The sequence below is a fragment of the Theropithecus gelada genome, chromosome 8, assembly GCF_003255815.1.
Source record: "Theropithecus gelada isolate Dixy chromosome 8, Tgel_1.0, whole genome shotgun sequence".
Classification (NCBI taxonomy): Eukaryota; Metazoa; Chordata; class Mammalia; order Primates; family Cercopithecidae; genus Theropithecus; species Theropithecus gelada.
In genome coordinates, this window is record NC_037676.1 from 104,610,296 (window position 1) to 104,634,574 (window position 24,279).

General features: G+C 35.5%; 1 protein-coding gene across 3 annotated transcripts in view; it reads right to left on the bottom strand.

Moving 5' to 3' along the window:
• The window catches only part of UBR5 (ubiquitin protein ligase E3 component n-recognin 5), a 156,253-nt gene that overhangs the window by 39,625 nt on the left and 92,349 nt on the right, over nt 1-24,279 (bottom strand). For all 3 annotated transcript variants that reach the window (XM_025393634.1, XM_025393635.1, XM_025393633.1), the window contains exons 15-34: nt 22,952-23,061; nt 22,017-22,129; nt 20,549-20,692; nt 20,341-20,452; nt 19,941-20,095; nt 19,494-19,691; nt 12,871-13,081; nt 11,821-11,947; nt 7,775-7,926; nt 7,220-7,315; nt 6,615-6,738; nt 6,156-6,253; nt 5,222-5,370; nt 4,661-4,752; nt 3,366-3,512; nt 3,144-3,262; nt 2,934-3,060; nt 2,712-2,841; nt 1,687-1,847; nt 1,337-1,576 (exon numbers count right to left, since the gene is read on the bottom strand). In XM_025393634.1, the coding sequence (XP_025249419.1) occupies nt 1,337-1,576; nt 1,687-1,847; nt 2,712-2,841; nt 2,934-3,060; nt 3,144-3,262; nt 3,366-3,512; nt 4,661-4,752; nt 5,222-5,370; nt 6,156-6,253; nt 6,615-6,738; nt 7,220-7,315; nt 7,775-7,926; nt 11,821-11,947; nt 12,871-13,081; nt 19,494-19,691; nt 19,941-20,095; nt 20,341-20,452; nt 20,549-20,692; nt 22,017-22,129; nt 22,952-23,061 (2,805 nt within the window). The remainder of the gene's footprint in view (nt 1-1,336; nt 1,577-1,686; nt 1,848-2,711; nt 2,842-2,933; nt 3,061-3,143; nt 3,263-3,365; nt 3,513-4,660; nt 4,753-5,221; nt 5,371-6,155; nt 6,254-6,614; nt 6,739-7,219; nt 7,316-7,774; nt 7,927-11,820; nt 11,948-12,870; nt 13,082-19,493; nt 19,692-19,940; nt 20,096-20,340; nt 20,453-20,548; nt 20,693-22,016; nt 22,130-22,951; nt 23,062-24,279) is intronic.

The following is a 24,279-nucleotide window of genomic DNA, read 5'->3' on the forward strand; positions in this document are numbered from 1 at the left end:
GTACTGTACTATCATAGAACTTTTAACAGTTGAAGAAAACATTAGCACTATTTCTTGATTATAACATGAGATCTCCTGCTGGGAAGATTTAGGAAGTTGCCTCAAGAAACAAACAAAGGGAATGGAATAAAGAGAGTTTAAGAGTATATAATACTTTAATAACGAGACTAAGAACAAGATGACACAAAATCTTGAAACTTACTAGGAACAGTTTCATGGGCAGTGTTTAGAGATGAGATGATCCCAAAATCTGTTCAACAGCCATCAATTTTTTATGTTCCAGAACAAGATCAAGGGAAGGATACTAAGAATTCACAAACTAATACCACTTAAGTAACTAATGAGTTCCTCACAGGGTATCAAGACCAGGAAAATCATATGGAGTTCAAGCAGATCTCACTAACAGAATCATTTAATAACGGGATAGATTTGACAAGTCTGAAGATATACAGCTTGATTTATAAGTTTTCAACAAGTCCTGGAGGTATATCAGTATCAAGGACACTATGGGAGAGCTCTGTCAGACAAAACTGGATTTAAAGGGACACCTGACATTAAAGGAAAAATTGGGACACATATACTGGCATATAGGAGAATAGTGAGAGCAGATACTCAACACCAACCCAGATCAAACCCAAGGATGACAACTTGGGAGCTATCCCAAATACTAAAGCAGGCCGCCCTTAGTAACAGAGATGTTCTCCAGAAAAGGAGGAGAAGGGTCTTTAGATCCTAAAGGTCCCTATTAAAACATCATCACACGTGCACATGGTTATAAAATCAGACTTGAAAAAGCAAAATACACTAAATATTTGCCAAAGATCTAGAGCATTACTACTGAAAAGTCTGGTACCTAAACCAGCAGAAGTGGCATCACCTGAGAACTTGAAAGACATACAAAGTTGGAGGCCCCACCTCCCGACCTCTAGAGTGGGCATTTATATTTTAATAAGAGCCCCAAGTCATTTTCATACATATTAAAGTTTGAGAAGCAGTGTGCTAAAGAACGTCAGCAAGTTTTAAGTTGCTCAACATCCTGATTCAACAAGCTTACAGTGTAATTAGGGAAACTATCAAACAAATAGAAAAGATAAATGAAACTTAAGAACAAATAATCTTATAATTAGAAACATTTATAATGGAGTTATTTTAGCCCTGTCCTTGATAATATCGTTGTTGTAGAAAAATATTTAAAATTCCAGCTTTTTGGCTGTTATTTATGTTATACAAATGATCAGGTACACCACCTGAGTGCTTATGCAAAGGTTTTAGAAGTCAAACACGACATTTCCAAGGAAAGGATTAATTGGAATCTGTTACCTGGTAGCAATTTTACCTGCTAGACTGATCAGATGACGGTCGTGGTGGTAGTGGTTCCACTGAAAATAATTCTTCACTGCCCTGCATGGCATCTATGCTAGTACTAGCCAGGGTAAATGGTGCAGTTGGACGAGCAATCCCCATTCTGACAGGAACAATCAGTGACTCTGCTACGTTGCACAATTCTTCCACAGCATAAGGTAGCAATGCTTGGAATACACGCTTGCATTTTCCAATTGGCTGTGGAATAAAGTTGCTAGAACAAAAAGAGAAATATAAGCAACCTATCTCTTCATATACATAAATCACTATCACAAAAACAGTGTGAAAATGGTATCCAAGCCAAAATCAAAAAGGATGCCTTACTTTTTCTTTTTGGATGAAGCCATTTCCACACTCAGAATGACAAAAACTCTTGCCACTGAACGTAGAAACCTCATTGTCACAGCAATAGCTTCTTCTCTACGTCCAGGTGTGTATTTGTTTTGGAGTTCTTTCACTAGTGTACCTAGTAGAGTATCTAAAAGCTTTACAAAATTATATTCACTCTATTAATGTTAAGATATTTCATACGATGTTTAGACACTCATAAAGTTATAAGTTCTAACGTTTTTTAAGCATTAACATTTCATAAAACCTCAAAACAAATTTAACCAAAACATTTATAAGGTCAATTTATGAAATATACCTGCCAATGTGCTTGACATATAGTGATTCCTAAATGTATGATTTCTTATTTTTTGTCCCACAGTCCTCGGTATATCAACTAATATTTAGAAGAACAATACCAAATATATCAAATCAGAGGAAGAATATGTTTAACTCAGTCTGGGGCACTTTCCAAAACAGCAAGGCAGACTCAACTGTTGATATGAATAAATTCATAATCCCATCTCTCCCTCACGGAACCTCTGTTACTTTCTAGTCTCTTTTCTGTGTGTAGTTTCTTGTATAAATATTAGCTACAGAAAACACCCAATTTTCATAGTTTGGTTGTTGTTTTTAATGTTATTTACAATAAGATTTATTTTTAAATTACTGCATGACATTCCAGTAAGTGGTCAGGTTATAATTTGATTCAAGATTACACTATTATTGGGATGATAAAAGTATTTTTCTGTTTTTAAATTTTACATTATTCTGTGACATGCCTTTATTTTTCTCATATCGTAAATTTCTTTATGACAGGTTCTGAGGGCACTGATAGTTTTATGGCTTTCCAGAGAGAAGAAGAGATGCAATCCCACCCCATCCCTATCTGAGTGTGTTATTACCATAACCTCATTAGCACTGGATCTTGAGGTTTAAATTCTTTCCTAGTTTCACAGCAAAGAAGAGTACTTTAAAAGCATACTTTTCAGGTACTTGCAATACATATTCAAAGAACTTACCAAAATATCTGCTGTACACTTAACTATAAGGCAATGAGTGAAACAGTCCAGTCGAATTGTGCCACTTTGCTGACTGAGGTATACTTGCTCCTCTGGCAAAAGATGGCCTATTCTACTGCTGGCACTAAGACTTGAGGAGGAAGGAAAAACAGAATGAACTGTAAAAGGTCTACACTAATGTAGGAAATACATAAAGCTAAAAAGGTTTTAATGAATACGTACGGGTCTTTATTCTCCTGCGACCCAAACATAATCATAGATTTCAAGGCATTCCAGTCCTGTAGAACACGCTCCAATGCAAGCTGGGCAAATCTTGGAGGCTCTAAATCATGATCAGGCATATCTGAATCTAAAATGAAAAAGAAATAGTGACCAAAACAAAAATAAAACATATTGCTTCCCACAAGTGTCATAAATGTCTAATTTACTCACCTTCAGGACTGGCTGTTTTTCGGTTACGATCTTCCCTGATTCGAGGTGGTCTGTACTGGCAATGCTCCACCGTCTGCCTTGCGACTGTCTGTACTAAGAACAGTAAGAGATGCTCTCCCCTGCAAAATAGAATGTTGTCGTGAGAAGGGAGGCCGAAAAGCTACTCAGGTATGCTGCGCTCTTCTGATTTAACTTACTGTAAGTCCTAAAAATCCTACTTGCCTGCTGTTTGGCAGAGTAACCAGATTAGTAGCAGTGAGCAGGCGATAAAGTAGATCAAGACGAGCCGATTTCTGTCCAGCAATAAGAGTTTTACATTTACATTTCTCCCAACAATCACAGTAGGCTGTTGGTGACGTCCGTTTGAGTCTATAGAGAATTTATACACAAGTACAAAAACTGAAAGTTTTTAAACATACAAAGGTTTATGTTGACATTATGAAGGTATAACTCACTGAAACCAGAGAGAGCCCTTGTTAATTCCTAAATGCAAAGTATAACTGTCAAAGCTTATATAACAAAAGGATTACTTGGTAGTAATGACATCTATAAACCAACACAGAATTCCTATGAGAAGAGGTACTCTAAGGTATAGCCACTTTTGGAATTTCTTCCCTAATTCCCCACCGCTCCAGTCCAGTTCAAGTGGTCCTCCCATATGACCTAATGAACCCTATAACTCTATGGGCAGATATTTCTTGCTTGTGGCCTCTGATAGGATTGGGAACACTGTCAGGACTATTCACCACCACCACCCTGGCATCTAGTACCCTTGGCAAATGATCAATAACAACAGATTATCACACTTTTAGGTGCTTAAAATAAGGAAGACAAAAATACCAACCAGAATTCTTTTAACAAAAATTATAAATAAGCAATGCAATATCTATTAAAATTTTTCACTTGTCCTATACAATTACTTAATGGTATAGTAGATGGTTTTTACAGTCCAATTCTCTATTATAACATTTGTAGCCATTTATACTGAAGTCCCTATCCATAATCCTAAAACACCACAGATGTTGGTGCTAGGTATTTCATTGCTTCTCAGGTCTGTGAAAACCAACAAAACTAGTTGTGGTAACTGTTGCTGAATGAAAGATTGTTGCATTTAGTTTAAGTAAGACACAGTCCAAACATTCACCATGATTCCTTCCAGGCCTATGGCAATTTTCTCCTAGTATACCCTACTACAGGGCACCTGAGACCTCTGCTGCATAATACACTCGGGAACATTCTGTAGATATATTTCTCAAAATACTAATCTGATCCTAGTTACAATGTATAATCACCTACTTTTATTTAAGGAGGGCAATGTTACAACTAGCAAAGAAACCAAACATTTCACAGTATAGTTTAAATCAAGAATCACATTATTATACATAAACTGACTTAAATAAGAGAAACATAACCTCATGCTTTCTAAATTAAAACATGACTATCGATTATTTCCATACAGCAATATAAATCTAAACAGTTTATAATATTAAACTAAAGAAAACTAGAATTGTACTCACTTGCAATCATGACCTTTATGACAAACCCTTGCACATTCCGTACAACAACAAAGTGACTCCAGCAAGCCACAAGTTCGACACTCAAAAATATCCTAAAATTAAGAGTGTACTTTTAAAGGAATAATTATAAGTATGCGTATATCTCATCATAATTATCATTTCTGGTATTTTCTAAAACAATTCAATCTCAAAATTATTGTGCTTTGGAAAACTAGGACTTATAAAGGGCTACAGCAAATACACAGTTTATAATATACAAACAGAAATATTACCAGTTGAAAAAAATAATTTGTATCATCCCCAAAAAGGCACTGTAGTTATAAAATCTGTATCAAGATTTGCAGATCAGATTATACTACCCAGTGAAAATTTCCACTTTTCATGGTATGCCATATTTAACTGAGCAATCAGCTCTTCTGCCTCATTTACTTAGGAATTAAATCAACTTTCTTCATATCAGACTTAACAATTCCAAAGCTGAAAACTGTAAGTCTAGTGATAGTCATAGGGAAAAAAGACACAAAGATATGATTAACACAGGAAAATGTAAAAATAACTTACCTGGTTAATGTGCTCTGCTCCAGTCCATGTAAAACTGCAAGTGTCATTACAACATAAGACATATAAAGGAGAGTCATCAGGGTTGGTACCTGATGGGCAAACCATTCCCATGAATACATCTTCCTCTTTTTCACTTGAGGATACTTCAGCTAAAAAAGCAAGAACACATCAGTTCATCTTGCAGCAAAGGACTTAATTAGCCATCCAATGTCTTCAAATGGAAGGCCTTAGCATACACACAGTATAAACCAGAAATTATATATCAATTTTAAAAAGTGATATACAAAGATGACATGCAAAGAAATCTAACCAACTCTGGAACAATGTAAAGCATAATTATATCATACCCACATACGACGCCCATAAATAAACACACTATACATCAGCCATCTGAATCCTTAACTCTGTTTCAGGCGGTTAAGACTCAAGTCCCGGCTCTATTTAGCAAATTATAGACCATCTCATAAACTATCAGTATTTTAAAAAGATAACTACTTTAATCTTTCAAAGGCTGGAAGGTAAGAATTGATATTCCTTAATGCTTTCTATTTAGTAGGAATTCTAAGTCAGAAATAACAAGACATTTGTCTATTATTCTGTAAAGTTATATCACTTAACACCAATTAACTACCAAGAGGTTCTATGAGTAACCCATCTTATTTTCCAAAGATTTTACACTGTTCATTATGGAGTATTTTTAAATCAATAAATTTATATTAGTTGTATTTTGATGGAAAGTTGGAAGATACAGTACACTTCAAGAAAGAATGATAACACATGAATTTCACACACACACACAAATCTTGATCGTTTCCAACCAATTGTATCATTTACATATATGGAAATTCAGTCTGAATAATTATAATATGTGTACAGAAGAGAATCTATCCAAACTGAAAAATATGTAACTCATTTAGGATCTGAAATAAATTACCTTTTGCAATTTTCTGAGCAGTTTCCAAGATGGTAATTGCAGCAGGATAAGCTCGGCCACTTACAGCTGACATAAATGGGGTCATCCCTCTTGCATCCCTAAAATAAGAAAAATTATATGTAAAAATATTAATTACTACTTATTTTCCTTCCTGATAAAATAAATGTTCATGATAAAACAAAAACCTAAATTTTGTTTTAGTCTTTCACATATAAATATACAACTCAATCAAGCTAAACATAAAAGCCAGTTTGTATTCATTTAGTGTACACTACATGATATTGAGACGGTCTCTTTCACTCAACAGAGCTTAGTAGTAGAGGGAGTATCGTGCTGGATTCTGATAAATTGTTTTAAATTTACATAACTGTTGTCCATATAGTGTCAGAAGATAAACTTTAATAGTAAAAGCTAAGCTAAGCTAAATCTTCATATGAAAACTGTATCAAAACCTCTTACTTGGCAGAAAGAAGTTCTCGTAGATAGGGCTGGAGAACCACACTGTCACATAACAATTTTAATATAAAATGAGCATTCGCCTTTCGATCCTTGGATTCTACTACAGATGGCTCTGTGGAAGGACCTGTAATTAAGCAGATCCATTTGGTACAAAACAAGAATGAAGAAGACACAGTAAAGGAATATTCTGGGCTACTCTGCCTATGGGGTACATGAGCACATAGATAATAGGGCACACTGCCTATGGGGTAGCTAGCCCTGCTCTGCAAGGAGCAGTTAACAATTTTTTTTTAAGAATATCCTGGAATAATATATCAGGCATATAAGCCACCAGAACAATACTCTAGTATCAGTAATAAATTAACTTCATCACAAAGAATTTAAACCTATGAACAACATTTTACAAATCTCATCTGATTTCTAAATGTATGTACATAGACACCACATATTTGCACTGACAGATGGAAGGTAATTCAGAGAATTAGATGTTTTTCAAGCAAAGAAAAGTCTCTGTGAAATAAAGTGTAGATCTGTAGAACCCTATATCCAAACTGTGTCCTTTTTTCTTCCAGATGACTAGGCAGACAAAGAGTACAGATTCTTACCTGGAATAGTGGAGGTGCTTGGTCCTTGACCAGTACCGGTCGCTGCTGTGGTAAGAGATCCCACAGCGGGGGCCAGGATAAAATCAATGTCACCATCTTTCAGTAAACAGAACAGTAGGATGTATATCATTATAGGCAACATATTCCTAACATGTTCTCTTAACTGGCCTTAAGGCTTTTCTCTGCAAGCCAAAGGTCAAACAGGATAGAGTTTAAGTGGAAACTTCTTTTCCAAACTATAAGAGAAGGAATCCACTAGGCAAATCTATTGACTTATCTTGATAAATTACTAATAAAGGGATTATTGAGCTTCTTACCGGTACAGAAATAAATATTTCAGTAAAAGTGGAACACCTGACAAGAGTTCTGGAATTTTAATTTTTAAAATATAAATACCTTAAATCTAATTTTTATAGCTAAACTAGTTATAATATTCATCATACTACTTTCAAATCTCTCAAATTTCTACATATCCCTTTAAAATGTTAAAATTATTTCCTTTCATGACCTGCTCTTTTTGTTAAACACTAAATGAAATTAAATAACAGCTCTTACCAGGATCCATCGCAGGAGGGTCAGGAACCCAACTAGGGGGAGCTATGGGGGGTGAAACTGGATCCTGGTGGTCACTGGATGAAGCTCCAGCTTCATGTCTACCCAAACCAGCTGCTCTCAACGAACGTCTCATCATTTCCCGTAATCTCAAACTAAAAGAACATGAACAAAATCAGAGCTCACTACCATATCTACACATAATGAAATGGTGTACAGAACTTCTCATCTGAGAAGATGAAAGTATGTCCTACAAGCAAGCACTCCAGGCAAGGGAAGTGAAGTACAAATGCCAATTCTGGAATCACAGAATAAGTCAGTGAGGGATAGAAATAAAACTGGGGGCTCCTAGTACACCGTTCAGCACTAAAGTCACTATCTTAAGCTCCCACACAAACTTAAGCACAGGGAACGAAAGCTGCGGTGAAGTAAGATTAGAAATAATCTTTCATACAGTTCAGATAAAAGAACAGCTAAACATTAAAACGAAAAGTTTCTATCCCCCATTTATAATCAGTAATAATTAAGTTTAATAGTAGACATCAGCAATCATACTGATTAGCACAAAACCAGTATTGTTCAACACTAAATCCCTTTTATAATCTCAAAAGCAACTGAACTAATATCCACGCAATGAGTAGTTTTAAAACAAACACCAATTTAGATTTTTACACACAAAAAAAGAATTTTTAACAGTATAACTTGCATCCCAAAGAAATGAATGAATGAAACTAGAGTTTATAAAATGTGTTGTTAGATTAATGTGTGGGCATGATTTTTTTTCCTCCTGCTATAAAAAAAAAAAATACTGTACAGGTGTACACATTACTAAAAAGAAAAAGAAATAATCACAAACACAGAACTCGTTAGGGGAAGTGGGAACTACCTGTATGAAAATCTATACTTTACCTTTGAATAAAACCTTACAACGGCTACAAAATTAATACATTTAGAACTAACAATGATTTAAGAGAGCACAAAAGGCAAATCCCTTCACTCAGTCACAATTTTAGAGCTTGTAAATGGATAAAGAGTAAAAATTTCATGTTGAGGGCCAGACAACACATAAGGGACTTCATTCTCCCATGTAGAATTAATCTCAGACATGACATTCTCATGTGAAAGACCTAACACCTTACTAGATACGCATAATACATCTAGAAATAATTTCAAGTTTTATTAATGTTTAAATCTCTAATTGCAATTGTTATTTAATTGAGGATAAATGTGTTTTTCCATATCAATACATTTTTAATTTTATAAGGAACTTTTTTTAAAAAGGCATTCACAAAAATTACTTTTAGAGGCTATGTTCAGGAACGTATCTATTTTATAAGACTTATTTATGACTTTTTTTGGAATAAAAACACTCTAGAAGATTCTGCAATGTAAATGTTACTGTCTCAAATAATATATTTGCCATTATAGTATTCACTATTAAAAAATAACTATAGTTAATTCTTTTATAGTATCAATATCTTCTTTTTTCCAATTTAGAAACTGGAGTTTAAGAGTTTTTATAATGTGGATGGGAGCATGGCACAGTGACTGTTTCAGTCCAGGTCACTTCCCTGTCCAAAGACATCACCGAGAGGAAAAGGAAGACTCCTTACCAGTAACAGCACACACCATGGTGACTGTTCACACTGTGATGCTCCTATACAATTTTAATTAAGCTCAACAGACACCTGGTATCCTAACGTGTCTTGCTCAAAGCACAAAGAAAAAAAAAATCAGCAATAATTGGGAGACACTACAAATAACCTGAAAATAAATGCATGTTTTGGCCTTTTCAAGAATGCTTACACCAGAGTCATAAACTCAATGGCTAATGGGTCAGAAAGGTAAAATAAGGGCAGTCAGGTGTAAGAAATAGGGGTAGTGACAAGCTAGAGGCACACATGCTTATCTAAAGGCATTCAAATTAAAGGAAAAAAAAAAATTTAACATTGCGCAGGCCAAACAAAAAACATGTGGGCTATTCTCCAACTTCTAGCTTAAAGCAGATTAAGAATAAATGAAGATAAATTGAGACCATAGTCTCATCTTGAACTTGCAAACTCCCAACTTTGTTGCTGTGATGTAGTCAATTCAATATTAAATGAGGGGGTCATTCCTTGTCATTTTTAAAATTGTCCTTAACCTCTTTTCTTCATTAGGTCTTGGGAACATTTTTAAGTACAATGCCCAGCTCCTCATATAGATTCTTAAAAAACAAAAAACAAAAAACAAAAAAAGAAAATTATTCTTCAAGATGTTGTACACAATTCATGAAGATTCACCTGTATCCTCAGTGGCTGAGGACAATACTGAGGAGATACCACCTTGGCTGCTAAGATTCAGAGTTTTGACATTTCTTCGTATAGGCTTGCCTGGAGTCATCGTATTTTCTGACAATATGGAAGAATTCAAGGATGATGTAATTTCCTCTTTGTAAGCACGTTATATCCATGCTACAGAAGCCTTAGAATCCAGTCATGTTCAAACATAACACTGTGACAAAAAAGCGAAGGTCATGTGTCTTCCAGATTAACAATCTCTAGAGTACATACACCTGCAATCAGATGCATCAATCAAGCTTTCCACTAAATCTGCCCTTTGTACTCAGGAACTATTGAGTCACATAATAAAACTTCTGAGTCAAATCATCATCTGAAGGCATTTAACAGTATTCCATTCAATATTGAAATTGCATCAGTTTTGAGCTTACAGCTCATGAATCCCAGCCTGCATACTCATCAAGGGGCATCGCCTAGAAAATCCATTGGAGGCTAGAGGAGGGTTTCACTTCAATGAAGCAGTCTGTGGACTTCCTACTGCCCGGCGTGGATAATAAGACTCCTGTGCTTTCATCTGTTCAACCAGCAGCCCTGAGTTTGAACTGGTTAAGAGCACTGCAGTGAAATCTTCGGCAAATTCCTCAAAGGAGCTTACTCTGCAAATTATTTCTGTGAGCAACACATCACCCACTCTTGAAGCTCCTTTTAGTCTTTGCCTTCAAAATAATCCTGACATGAAAAAAAGATGGCAGCACTGGCATTGGACCAACCATATCAGAGTCCAACTTGATTTGCACCTGTAATTTCCCTGAGGAAATGAAATACCTGAAATAATTCAGACACTAATTTCTTCATGAAGAATTTAAGTTGCTTCCCACTTTAGACCAAACACTTTGTCTGCCTAATATAGTCCTGAATAAATAAACTGGTGATAATTTCCATTTTGTTTAGTCTATATAACGCTTTTGCACTGTTTCAAATTATAATTTGGTCACCCACGAATACTTTTTGATAAATCTCACTTCAGGATGTTTTTGAACCTGGGAAAGTATCAACTTGGATCAACTTGGTAGCCTTCCTGTTGCCAATTTAAGAATACACATTTTTAAAGGAATAGTTAACTACGAAACAGAAAATAGGCAAGGAGAATCTTCATTTTAAGCAGACTTTGCAACCTACCACATTAGCACATAGTAAGCAGTGCTTCCATTAATGATCTTGTCAAGCAGACAATAAATTTTTTTCCTACAGAAAGAAAACTATATCCTGAATTCTTTATATTCATTATCTAGTCAAATACCTAGCAATATTTAATGTGTTATAAAAGTTTGTCCATCCCAAAACTCAGCCTGAAAATTTAAACATCAAACATCCATAATATACATCAGCCTTTCATTTTTTTCCCAGATCAAGATATCTGAGAAACTGACCTAAATAAGCAATCTGAAAAGATTAAGGTTCCTTCAATTATTATACTACTTGTTCTTCAAATAAGACAGTAACTTCCTAGGAAGCAAGATGATGAATTTAGAACAAATTAAAAGAAACAAATTTAAACTACTTGTCTAAATTATCTCAAATTTATTAAGTGTCCCAGCTCTACCTTAAACTTTAATTTGTTAGATTATTTTTCCCAGGGTGTTATTGGGAGGAACAAAAATGAAACAAAAAAGGACCCACCAATTCATGTACACGACAGGTAAGAGATACACTGCTCTCTGTACTTGGTTTTTTCCTCCAATTAAAGTTTCCTGGTAAAAATCACATTACCTTCGGCTACTTGACGATCCAGCCCGATTACCTGGGCCATTACTTGAGACAACTGATATTGCATTTGCAATGGCCTCAACAGCAGAAAGCCTTTCTGCAAATGTATTTCTTTCAGAACGCTCCGCTTCTGAAAAATGAGAAAAAATTAAGATCAATTTAAGTTTTAAAACTAATACACTGAGTATGTACAGTCCACTAAACACTAATTTCTATATATTTAGTACTCTAATTCACATATTAGATAACCAATTGTTCAATTTTTCCTCCTTAGAGCAACTAACAAGACAGATTGAACTATAAGATCTTTCATATGTGATTTATTTCCTTATTCCACCTTACTTCTCAATCCACGAAGGGAAAAAATAAGGTCATTAATAAGAAGACTGAAATTTAGCTTTCACAATTAAAATAGAAAAAGACCTACTTACCAGTATTTCAGTCTTAGTTTATGTATTATGTATAATACTTACTGATTCAATGATAATGATAGAAAGGTCAGAAACCTGCAAACCACTATTCAAAAATGTAGCTACCAGAATATCATCAGCAAATTTAAAATTAAAAAAAAAAAATTATGAATTACATATTTACACTGTTCTCAATTTCTGCCTTCATTTAGCCAATTAAAAAGTTTATGTCAAAAAAAAAAAAAAGCTTATTTACCTTCCAAAAACATAACACCTCACTAAGTGATTTTTCTCCTCTATATTCTAAAGATCTAGATAAAAGTTGCCTCAATGTAACTTGGCTTAACTTGCTAAATAATTCTCATGTAATAAATGTCATCTGCAATTATAAAATCAGTAAAGTTCATTTAGTATTATATATCCAGTTTGTATATATCATATAGTATTAAAGACAATAAAAACACACTAGTGGAAAATTTTGTTACATACCCATCTTTACCTTCCGAGAAAGTAAAAAAAAAAAAAAAAAAAAAAAAAGGACACACAAATCTTTATAGTGATTTGCTTTTCTTTAACAACTGTTACATTTTCAAAATTGCCTAAAAACTCCCTTTAAAGACCTTGCTATAGTTCTTAATCTCACCCTCTTCTTCTTTAGTTTCTTTATTGCTGGTTGGAAAGCAAACTGATACACAAGCATGCAAAATATTTCGATTTCCATCACATCTGTGGCTGATGAATGTCTGTAGCATCTGTAGATTCTGCTCTAAAACAACCGCTTGCTCAAGATTCATTAGATATTGTCGACAGGCCTCATAGTCACAGCGCAGAATGTGTTGCATTAAGGTTTGTTTCTGTGCTCAGACAAATTAGGGGGAAAAAACCTCAATGAATTTGAGTAGCACATTACATATATTAAAAATTTCTCATGGCCAACACAATAATATATAATCAGATTTGCAAATAAGTAGAGACAGTTTCAGGTGGCCTATCAAAAGAAACAGAACTTAAGGGTAGACTTTAAGCAGAACATACAATCGACAGGAATAGAGAAGGGAGGATAAACTTTATGTTAAGGACAAGTACATATTTTTAGCTTTCTCAACTAACTCAACTCTGCAACTGAAACGGGAAAGCAGCCACATACAATGCATAAATTAATAGGAGTGGCTGGATTTGGCCTTTGGGCCATAGTCTGCCAATCCCTGGTTTTTACTTCATGTTATATAACTATCTAATTAGAACCCTATTAATAATGATAGCCAATTAAGCAAAGGATATAAATTTTATTCCAGGCTTACTCTCACCTTCTTAGGCTTGTGTGTGTGTGTCAGACAGCGTCTCACTCTGTCATCCAGGCTGCAGTGCAGTGATGTGAACACAGCCCACTACAGCATCAACCTCCTGGGCTCAAGTAATCCTCCCACCTCAGCCTCCCATGTAGCTGGCATGTACCACCACAGCAGGCTTATTTTTTGTGGAGGCAGAGTCTTGCCATGTTGCCCAGGCTGGTCTCAAACTCCTGGGCTCAAGTGATGCCCCACCTCAGCCTCCCAAAGTGCTGGGCATGTGCAACCTACACCCAGCCCTCTTATGCTGTTAAAGTTTATATGAAAACCAAAACCTTCAATTCTGCAGGAATCATGACAGGTGTAATTTAATTAACAAAGACACAGTGGTATTGGTAAGTATTTATAGAACATATCATTTGCTTTCTGACAAATAGCATGAACATACCAAGAAGTTCATTCTTTCAGAATGGAAAACTGTAGTTGTGGAATATTTAATGAACCGAATATAAAGCTTTAGTTTTATAAAATAAAGTCATTCATTTTAACTATAACTAGAAAAAGGCAGGTGGGAAAAGAGCATGTGGGAGTATAAAGGAAAAAAGAAAACTGCATTTGAACAACTTGTCACCTTCTGGAAAACTGTCAAAATAAGCTCTCTCCTCTCCCCAACTTGAGAGCGGGTGGAGAATAGATGTCCACACAGGAAAACACACTTAAACAACTATTTTCACTAACAACCACACGTGAGATAGGCCACTTTGACTGTGGAACTAACTATGGCTCTGAAGTCACCTCATCAATAGCAAGCTCCAGTACACAAAGAGCTTAATACTAAACGTTCCAAAACATAGGGAAATTTATACATAATATGTTAAGAGAAAATGTCAAACAAAGTCTCCCTGAAAACAAAGAACAGAGTACTTTCAAAGGGCAACTAAAATCAAGATATTTTGTGGTACACTGCTGTCATATACACTAGTTTCATGCAATAGCCAATTATTTAGTCAGAAGCAGCTACTACTCTACAGGAAACTCATCTCCAACCTGCCAGACTGTAGATGGGCTCTCACACTGAGGGTATCAATACTACTTAGTTGTGTTACAAGCAGAAAAGTTTACTCTGCATCATTGTATGTTACATCTGTCACTTATTCTTATAGCAAAAGGCAGAGTGAGTTCGATAAAAAATTTCTTGTGGGACTACTGTGTGGTAGGCCCTAGTCACTGAGGTATAAAGACTAATGATGACACACCTTATCCCTACCTGTGGGATGATGACTCTACCTGTCAGATGCTGACAAAGTGAAGAGGTCACAGAATCAAATGGCTACACTTGAAGTAATATAAATGAGTGAAGGAGGCTGTGTGTAAAAGAGATAACAGAAGTTGTATACTAAATGGCATCACTAGCACTTGGAGCAACAAACTCTAAGTAGTGAGAACTGCAATGAATTGTAAAGACCAGTCTAATGTTTTTGGGATATAGATTACAAGGCCCAATCTCACCAGATCTTCTATCTTTTGAGAGCAACTGAGAATCTAGATTTTAAATATAAATCCTGTGGTTTTTCAGTATTGGTAACCCATCAAGAATTCTAAAATGATATGAAGGCTATTTCTAGACATCAAGTTCAGACCACAGCTACCTCTGTATCATCACCTCCTTTAGTTTGAAACCACTAGTGCAATAGGTTACAAGCAAACCTAAGCTAAGAATGAGTCTGGGTCTCTATTTTAGATGCAGTTCTAAAAAGTACTGTTCACCTCCAACCTAATGGAGGGTGAATATGCCCCCATATTAAACTCCATTTCCATCCTTTATAGAAAAACTGCTCAAAAAAGTTGTATTTATCTTCAGCTCCTCACCTCTCATTTTCTCCTAAGTTCACTCTAACAATGCTTTCATCCCCGCTATCAACAATGACCTAGATGGAGCTAAATCCAACAGTCAATACTCAGTATTCACTTCACTGACCTACTGCATCATTTGACACAGTTGGTCCCAGCATCCTGATTGACACGTGCTCTTCATTTGACTTCCAGGACACAATTCATTCTAGCTTTCCTCCGGCCCTGTGGATGTTCCTTCTCGATCTCTTGTGCTCGTTCCCCTTTATCACCCTGACATTTAAATGTTGAGACTATTCTCAAGGCTCAGTCCTTGGACCTTTTCTCCTCACAACCTCTATGATCTTGTTCAGTATAATTTCTCTAAAAAAAAAAAAACTCCCAAGTAAATTTCTCCAGCTTGAGCCTTCCTCTGTTAGTCAGACGTATACATCTAACTTTCTACTCACCATCTCCTCTTGGTTCAGGAATCTGTCGATAATCTTCTAATAGACAACTTAAATTTCACCTGTCTAAAACCAAATTCTTGAACCTTCACCTTCACTTCTTCTATCAGAAGAGACATCTATTACAATGTCTTCACATTCACTTCCTCTATTGGAAGAGACATCTTAAACTTCACATGTCTAAAACCAAACTCTTGAATCTTCACCTCTACAGTCTTCAACTCAATGACAACTTCATTCTTCCAAAATCATTAACCCTCTTGCTTCGTCTATTTGATACCCTACATTTAGCCACTAGCAAATGCATTAGTTCTGCCTTAAAAAGATACCTAGTACAGTCATGTGCTTCATAAAAACATTATGGTCAATGATGGACCACATATATGACTGTGGTACTGTAAGATTATAATGGAGCTGAAAAGTTCCTATTGCCTAGTGACATCATAGCTGTCGTTAAATCATACTGTTTGTGGCAATGCTGGCATAAAAAAACCTACTGTACTGCCAATCATATAAAAGTACAGTACATACAATTTATGTACAGTATAACATCTGATAATGATAAAAAAACTAGGTCACTGATTTCTAAAGTATTTACTATACTTTCTTTGGTTATTTTAGAGTGTACTTCTTCTATTTTTTTTTTTAAAGTTAACTAAAACAGCCTAAGACAGGTCCTTCAGGAGGTATTACAGAAGAAGGCACTGTAAATTGTACATTTTTTTAAAAGGCAATAAAAAATTTTAAAAATAGAAAAAGTGCTTAATACCTGGGTGATGTAACAATCTGTACAAAAAACCCTGTACATGAGTTTACCTTGCAGTAAAAGCTCACACGTACTCCCAAGCCTAAAAGTTTTTTTTTTTTTTCAAAAAAGAAAATAAAACTCTGACAAAAACAAAACAAACAAAAACCTTAAGGATATAGGAAAGAAAACATTTTAGATAGCTACACTGTGTGTGTGTTTTAAGACAGTCTCACTCTGTCACCCAGGCTGGAGTGCAGTGGCATGATCTCAGCTCACTGCAACCTCCACCTCCAACTACCAGGTTCAAGCCGTTCTCGTGCCTGAGCCTCTTAAGTAGCTGAAATTACAGGCACAACCACGCCCGGTTTTGTTTTGTTTTTTTTAAATTATTATTATTATACTTTGAGTTCTAGGGTACATGTGCATAACGTGCAGGTTTGTTACATATGTGTACTTGTGCATGTTGCTGTGCTGCACCCATCAACTCGTCAGCACCCATCAACTCGTCATTTACATCAGGTATAACTCCCAATGCAATCCCTCCCCCCTCCCCGCTCCCCGCGATAGGCCCCGGTGTGTGATGTTCCCCTTCCCGAGTCCAAGTGATCTCATTGTTCAGTTCCCACCTATGAGTGAGAACATGCGGTGTTTGGTTTTCTGTTCTTGTGATAGTTTGCTAAGAATGATGGTTTCCAGCTGCATCCATGTCCCTACAAAGGACACAAACTCATCCTTTTTTATGGCTGCATAGTATTCCATGGTGTATATGTGCCACATTTTCTTAATCCAGTCTGTCACTGATGGACATTTGGGTTGATTCCAAGTCTTTGCTATTGTGAATAGTGCCGCAATAAACATACGTGTGCATAATTTTTGTATTTTTTATAGAGACAGGGTTTTGCTATGTTGCCCAGGCTGGCCTCAAACTCCTTGCCTAAGTGATCCACCCACTTTGGCCTCCCAAAGTGCTGGGATTACAGGTACCATCCACTGTGCCTGACTGTGTACAATGTGTTTTAAGTGTATTATTACAAACAAATCAACAGTTTTAAAAAAATTTAGTGTAGCCTAAGTGTACAGTGTTTATAAAGTCTACGGCAGTGTACAGTAGTAACATAAGCCTTCATATTCACTTACCACTCACTCACTGACTTACCCAGAGCAACTTTCAATCTTCTAACCTTCATTTGTGGTAAATGCCCTATCAGGTGCACCTTTTTTTTTATCCTTTAGACCATATTTTTACTATACCTTTCCTATGTTTATGTAAACAAATACTTATCACTGTGTTACAAATGCCTACAGTATCCAGTGTAGAAATAAACTATATAGGTTTGTACCCTAGGAGCAATAGGCTATACCATCTAGGTTCATGTAAGTGCACTATATGATGTTTGTACAACAATGAAATCACCTAACAATGTGTTTCTCAGAACGTATCCCTGTCATTAAGCAACACAAGACTATGTATTTAGAATCTAGTCACATTTCACTCATAACTCCATCCCCTGGGCTAAGTCACTATCATCTCCCACCTGGATTATTATCATATCCCTCCTAACTGGCACTCCTACTTACTCACATTCACCCTAGTACTCTCAGCACGTCGTAAGTGATCCTTTTAAGATGTTCAGTGATACCAGGTCAATCTTGGCTGAAATTGCTCCAATAGCTTCTAATGCACTGTCTCCACATCTAACAAATACTCAATGACAACATGTTTAAAACTACATTCATCCTTTTCCCTTATCCCATTTGTTCCCCCCTGTTATATTTCCTCCCTACCATCAAACATGTCCAAATCAGAAGCTTTATTAATTCTTCCATTTACAGCTAAAATCCAGTTACCAAGCTTTGTAGGTTCTAGTTCCTTAAGATCTCTTAAATACATCCCCTCCTTCCTTGTTTCCAAAAGTTGACATTTACTTTGTTTCTAACCTGGATTATTGCCTTAACTTCTTTTTTCTTTTTTTAGTGTTTCTTTTGTTTTGTTTTGTTTTGTTTTGAGATGCAGTCACGCTCTGTTACCCAGGCTGGAGTGCAGTGGTGCGATCTTGGCTCACTGCAACCTCCGCCTCCAGGGTTCAAGTGATTCTTGTGCCTCAGCCTCCTGAGTAGCTGCGATTACAGACGTGCGCCATCATGCCCAGCTAATTTTTGTATTTTCAGTAGAGACAGGGTTTCACCATGTTGGCCGGGCTGGCTTCAAACTCCTGACCTCCAGTGATCTGCCCGCATCTGCCTCCCAAAGTACTGGGATTACAGGCGTGAGCCACCACGCACAGCCTACATTAACCTTTTTATCTGATCTCTAAACTCCTGATCTCTGTCAACTGCTCTCTAAACACCCACCAGCCACTGCTAATCTTTTTTAAAAAATCAAAAGCATGTCATTCAATGGCTTATAATCCTCCTCCTCCTCCTCACTTTCAGGCTAAAGTTTAGGTAATGTTAGGTGAGCACACAAACACCCTAGTGCCTCTCTCCAGCCTTTTCAGTTGCTACTCACTGACCCATAGGATCCCTACCAGAATTCTGGTCATATCAAAAAAAAGTACTTTCTCCCAATTAAGATTCACAAAGGTTGCTCTTGGTGCCTGGGATAATACCTCCCAACTCCATCCCTGTGTCTAGGGGACGCCTATCTGATCTGTCCAGGTATCGTTTCTTAAAGGAAGTCTTTGGTACAGTCACAGTATGATTTATATCTCTCCCCTTTGTGCTCCTACAACATTGTGTACACCTTGCTCAAACACTTAAATTACATATAATCACTGATGTACTTGTCTATGTTGTCTTAATAGACTATTAGCTCTTTCAGGGAAGAAAGGGGCAATGAATGATCTATTTAAGATTGTTGCAAGATCTATTCAAGACTATTTAGTGGTGTTTTCTGAATAAAAATGCCTAGTAGTTTCAAAACTCAAATTACCTCTACAGCCATGATGATAATAGCAGCTTTCTTTTTGATTGTTGAATTGGCAGGAAGATTTATTAAAGAATGCACACCCATTCCAAGACTACTAATAGGTGGAAGATCCAGCCAATCGGGATCCCTTATTCCTCCCATGCAATCTTTGGCCATTGGATAGATAGTACCATTTCCATCTCGAAGAATAATGGGAGATTCCTATAATAATGGGAAAACAGTAAAGTTTGACTCCTAATCAAAAGATGTATCTGATTTTTACGACAGGCATATTTGTTTTCAAATTAGATTTTAGTAATAACAATAAGAAACCTAGTATTCAAATGTGTTAAATATTCTAAATTTTTGAATAATTTATTAACAAGCTAACCAGAGCCAGACAGACCCCCTAACTTCAGAAAAATGCCACTGTTGTCCTATCACTTTTCAAAAGCAAAAATGAGCCTCTACCTGTCCAGCAGTGAAAATGGCTACATTCCTCTCATTCTGACCAAGGAAAGCAATGCTGCTTGTAGGAAAATTATTTTCCTGTTCTGCTTTTCCTGTAGCAAGATCAAAGATACAGTATCGTACCCAATTTCCAGTCTTCAGAACAGCATGAACACCTTCAGAAGCACATAAATGAGAAGAAAAATTGTTATATATCTTATCTCTAATATAACATCTACAATACTTTAACTTCTCTGGCCACACTTGTAAGTCAATTCAAACAGATACATGCCATTCCATAATGTTACAGACAGGGAACAAAAAAATGCCAATGCCCTGAATTATTTTATCATATTCCCATTTCCTGAACAAGTATTAATGGAATATAGAATATGCCAGCTGAAAAAGTTACAAAATTTACCTTTGGAATCTACATTCACTGCTAATATTTCTGTTTTTTCAGGTATACAAAGCTTTTTAGGAGTCCTTTGGAAACAGTCGGGAACCTTCGGTGTTCCACCAGTTTTGACAACCTGCATGACACAAAAGGAATTTTGCTTTCAAACTCCATAATAAACTCAAGGAGTCAGTTCCAATATTCACTTGCTGAATGACTTCTTTACACTTACCTGCAATTCATCAATTCTAAGTAACCTACAATCCTGCAGGAGAGAAGAAGGGTCAGCATCTGGACCAGAACTGCTCTGACAATTTGTATTACTGGAAGTTCCTGGAAATTTTACAGCAACATAGGCACCATCCACTTTTAGCACCTGGAAGTATAGGCAAATTCAATGAACATTAAAATAAAATCAACATACAAATTCTATTCACTGAACTAATTTAACGTTAAAGGAATCCAATTCTTTGTATGTTTCTTCAACGATCACCAAGTTATAAAATTAACCTAGACAGACCCACCAAAGTTTTGCTATTGACATCTATATGCAAGGCTCATTTGCTAGAGAAAACTGACCCACGCAGCCACTGATTACAGTCTGTGAATGTTTTCAGCAATCAACTGAAAAACTTAAGTATATAGCCCATGGGATCCTCCCATCTCCCCTCTTAATTACATTAAAGCAGTTTTCTGTCTGACAGAACTTTCTTGAAAATGGCAACATTCTACACGGGCAGTGTCCAATGTGGCAGCCATTAGCTGTAAGTGGCTACTGAGCCCTTGAAATGAAGCTAATGTGACTAAGGTGCTGACTTTTTTAAGTTATTTGATTTTAACAAATTGAAACAGCCACATATACAGCTAGTGGCTACAATACAGTCAGCACAGGGATAGGGTCAGCAATGCACAGAAAGACAAGCACAGAACTTGAAACCAGGACAAATTTGGGTCCCGCTTCTGCTACTTGATGCTTTTTATTTTAAGCCAGTATCTTATTCTTAGAAGAAAACACCCACCCATAAACTACAGGTCTATTTTGAGAATCAAATGAAATAGTATATGAGAAAGACCTTTGTAAGCTGCAGAACCTGGTATATCTGCTCTTTCCTTTAAGTATAAATGAAAGACTATCACATTTCAGAAACTACTGAGTAATCCTGAAAACCTTTACTTTACAGACATTCTACAACTGCAAGTGCATTTTAAATATGTATCAGTAGAAGAGTGAAATTAATGGCATTCAAACTGATGATTTCTTAGAAGGCAAAACTTTCTTCAGGGTGAAGAGAAAAAGTGGAAGGTGACTTATAAAAAGATTTTTCAGTACTATGTAAGAATTTCAAATGTCAGGGAAGATGATCTCAATTAGAACTGTCTAACAGATCCAAAGAATGGGCTGTACCAAAAAGTAATGTATCTCTGTGCAACTTTTCTACAAATCTAAAATTATTCCCAAATAATAGGTTTTTTTTTTAAAAGCAACAGATCATCACAAATGCTCAAGGAGAGGCAAAATCTCTTTGTCAGGGACTGAGAAGATAGATCTGCATCAGATGCAGGGTGCAACTAAAGATACCACTGAAGCTAATCAGTAAAACAGCCCTGAAGAAAGGACTCAAATATGAACCACAAATCCCTGGATAACCAAGATCATTATAGTTCTGTTAGTAATTAATTCTTAGGTATTTTGAACAAACCTTGCCAACAGGAACATTCTTGACATCTTCCACAAAAACCACTTCCCGAAGAGACCACTGCTCTTCATTCACCTTTTCTTCTTCTTTTGGTGCAGGGGTTGACCGTCGTCGTTCTTAGACAACAACAAAATGGTAAGTACCAAAAAGAAAATGTAAAAGAGACTTTATAGATTTCATCTAAATTTATAAGAAAGATTATCTTTAAATGGATACTAAGTGAAGGTTCTCAAAAATTTCCTAAGCTACTGCTTTATGAATTGGAGTTTTCTAATCAATCTGTACTTCAAATAAATTCACAGTGAAAAACAACAATAACCATTAATGTTTAACTGTATTAACACTAGTATAAACAAGTGCAAAGAAATAGGATAAAATGTATTTTGTACTCCCAAAATTAGGGTTATCTAACCAAAGTTTAAAAAGGAAGATCTGCCAGATAGTTTTAAGAAAATTATCGCATAACTACTAAAGTCTAACTTTTAATTTCCTAAATTGCAAAGCAATTACATCATAAAATTTATTTTAAGGGACTTTTGAAAAAATTCTATCCATGGTGTGGTAGTAAGTTTATAAATTCTACAAATTTTGAGCAAAAGTTGTGACCAAGACATAACCAATTTACAATAATAAGAGTCTCAACAAAAGTGAGTAGACAGACTAGCTAGTGGCAATTATTTCCTTCTATTACTATAATGAATTTCACATATCTTTTAAAAACTCTAATTCTGAAAAACAACAGAAATAGTCAACACTGTAAATACCATCTTTCTTTTCAAAGAAAGTTATGCAAAAAAAAAAAAATCAAAGTAATAGAGATACAAATTATATAAAAAGATGTAAAAAATGATATGAGTTGCCTTAAATCAGAAACAAACTAAACACAGCTGTCTGCATGAGACCAATTTTGACCAATGTGTACAACAAATAAAACTTACTATATGGCATTGATGCACTGCTGGCAATTGAGGACGCATCACTACAGGTGGATGCTGGAGATGGTGGAGGACCCATTTCTGTTTTCACTGGCTCCTGCTTACTTTCAGGCCTGAGATAAGAAATAAGATTTTCCTTATAATTAGATAAATGAAATAATGGAAACTAGTATTTTTTAAAGACACCACAAGTATTTTCTTATAAGAGAATGAATATTAAAAATATTTTTATTAAATTGTGTATTTATACTAATTTTTTACTGTATATTTTTAAGACTCAAGAATAAAAGGTACACAATGCATACTTTCAAATAGTGGTTTAATATGGGAAGGAAAAATATAAAAGCTACCAACAACTTGAGACAATGATTCAGATAAGCTTTACCTAAAAATAACAACAAAATTTACACTTAATTTATCAACACAGCTTTATCAAAGCCTCTTCAGCATGTAAGTTTCACACTGCAACACTGCTAAGATTTGGATATGGCAATTTAACCGAAAAAAAAAAATGGTAAAGGCAAATAAGTAAAAAGCCCATTAGACCATTAATTTCTTAAGAGTTCAAAGAAGAAACTCTAGTCACAACGGTTTATAAAAATTTATTCTTAAATGATCTGGTGACAGGATTAAAAAACTGGCCTTCTTTGAGTTATTTAATACTCTGTTTAAGAAAATAACTACAGCAACTAAACGGCATTCTACAGATGGTACAAACATAAATATTTTTATTCATTAAAGGGTAGAAATCAGTTTTTAATCAGAAAAGCCACTGATTACTCACAAATTTGTTATTTATATACCTATTATAATCTGGACCATCATCTTAACCCTCTTGTCTCCTATTACTCTCATCAGAAATTTCACCTGAGTTTAGAAACAATCCAAAAGAAAGCTGGTATTATTTTCACTGGGATCTTAACAAGAGTGATCTGGATAAGCACACAGCGAATACTCCTGGCTGCTCCACAAGTGCTGCGATGGTGGGGAGAAGTCAATACTGACTAATCACTAGCATACCTTTAAAGTGAATGCATTTCGATGACTGGCAAACAAGGGTACTACTGACATGAAAAAGACTATGTTCTTAACATTTAATTTCACTTAGTTCTTTTGCTAATATTTGAAATGGCTGACTTAAAGGAAGATCTTGAAAAACTTCATAAATTACAGGCTTTAAATAGCATGTTCTATTCTAATCTTGTTTATATTTGTACACATCAAAATTATTTCAAATGTTCTTTACAAAGTTCGTAAGACAATGAAAATGTTTTGTTACTTTTATTTTTAGTACAAAATTCAACGTAATTAGAAGAAAAGTCTACAAATCT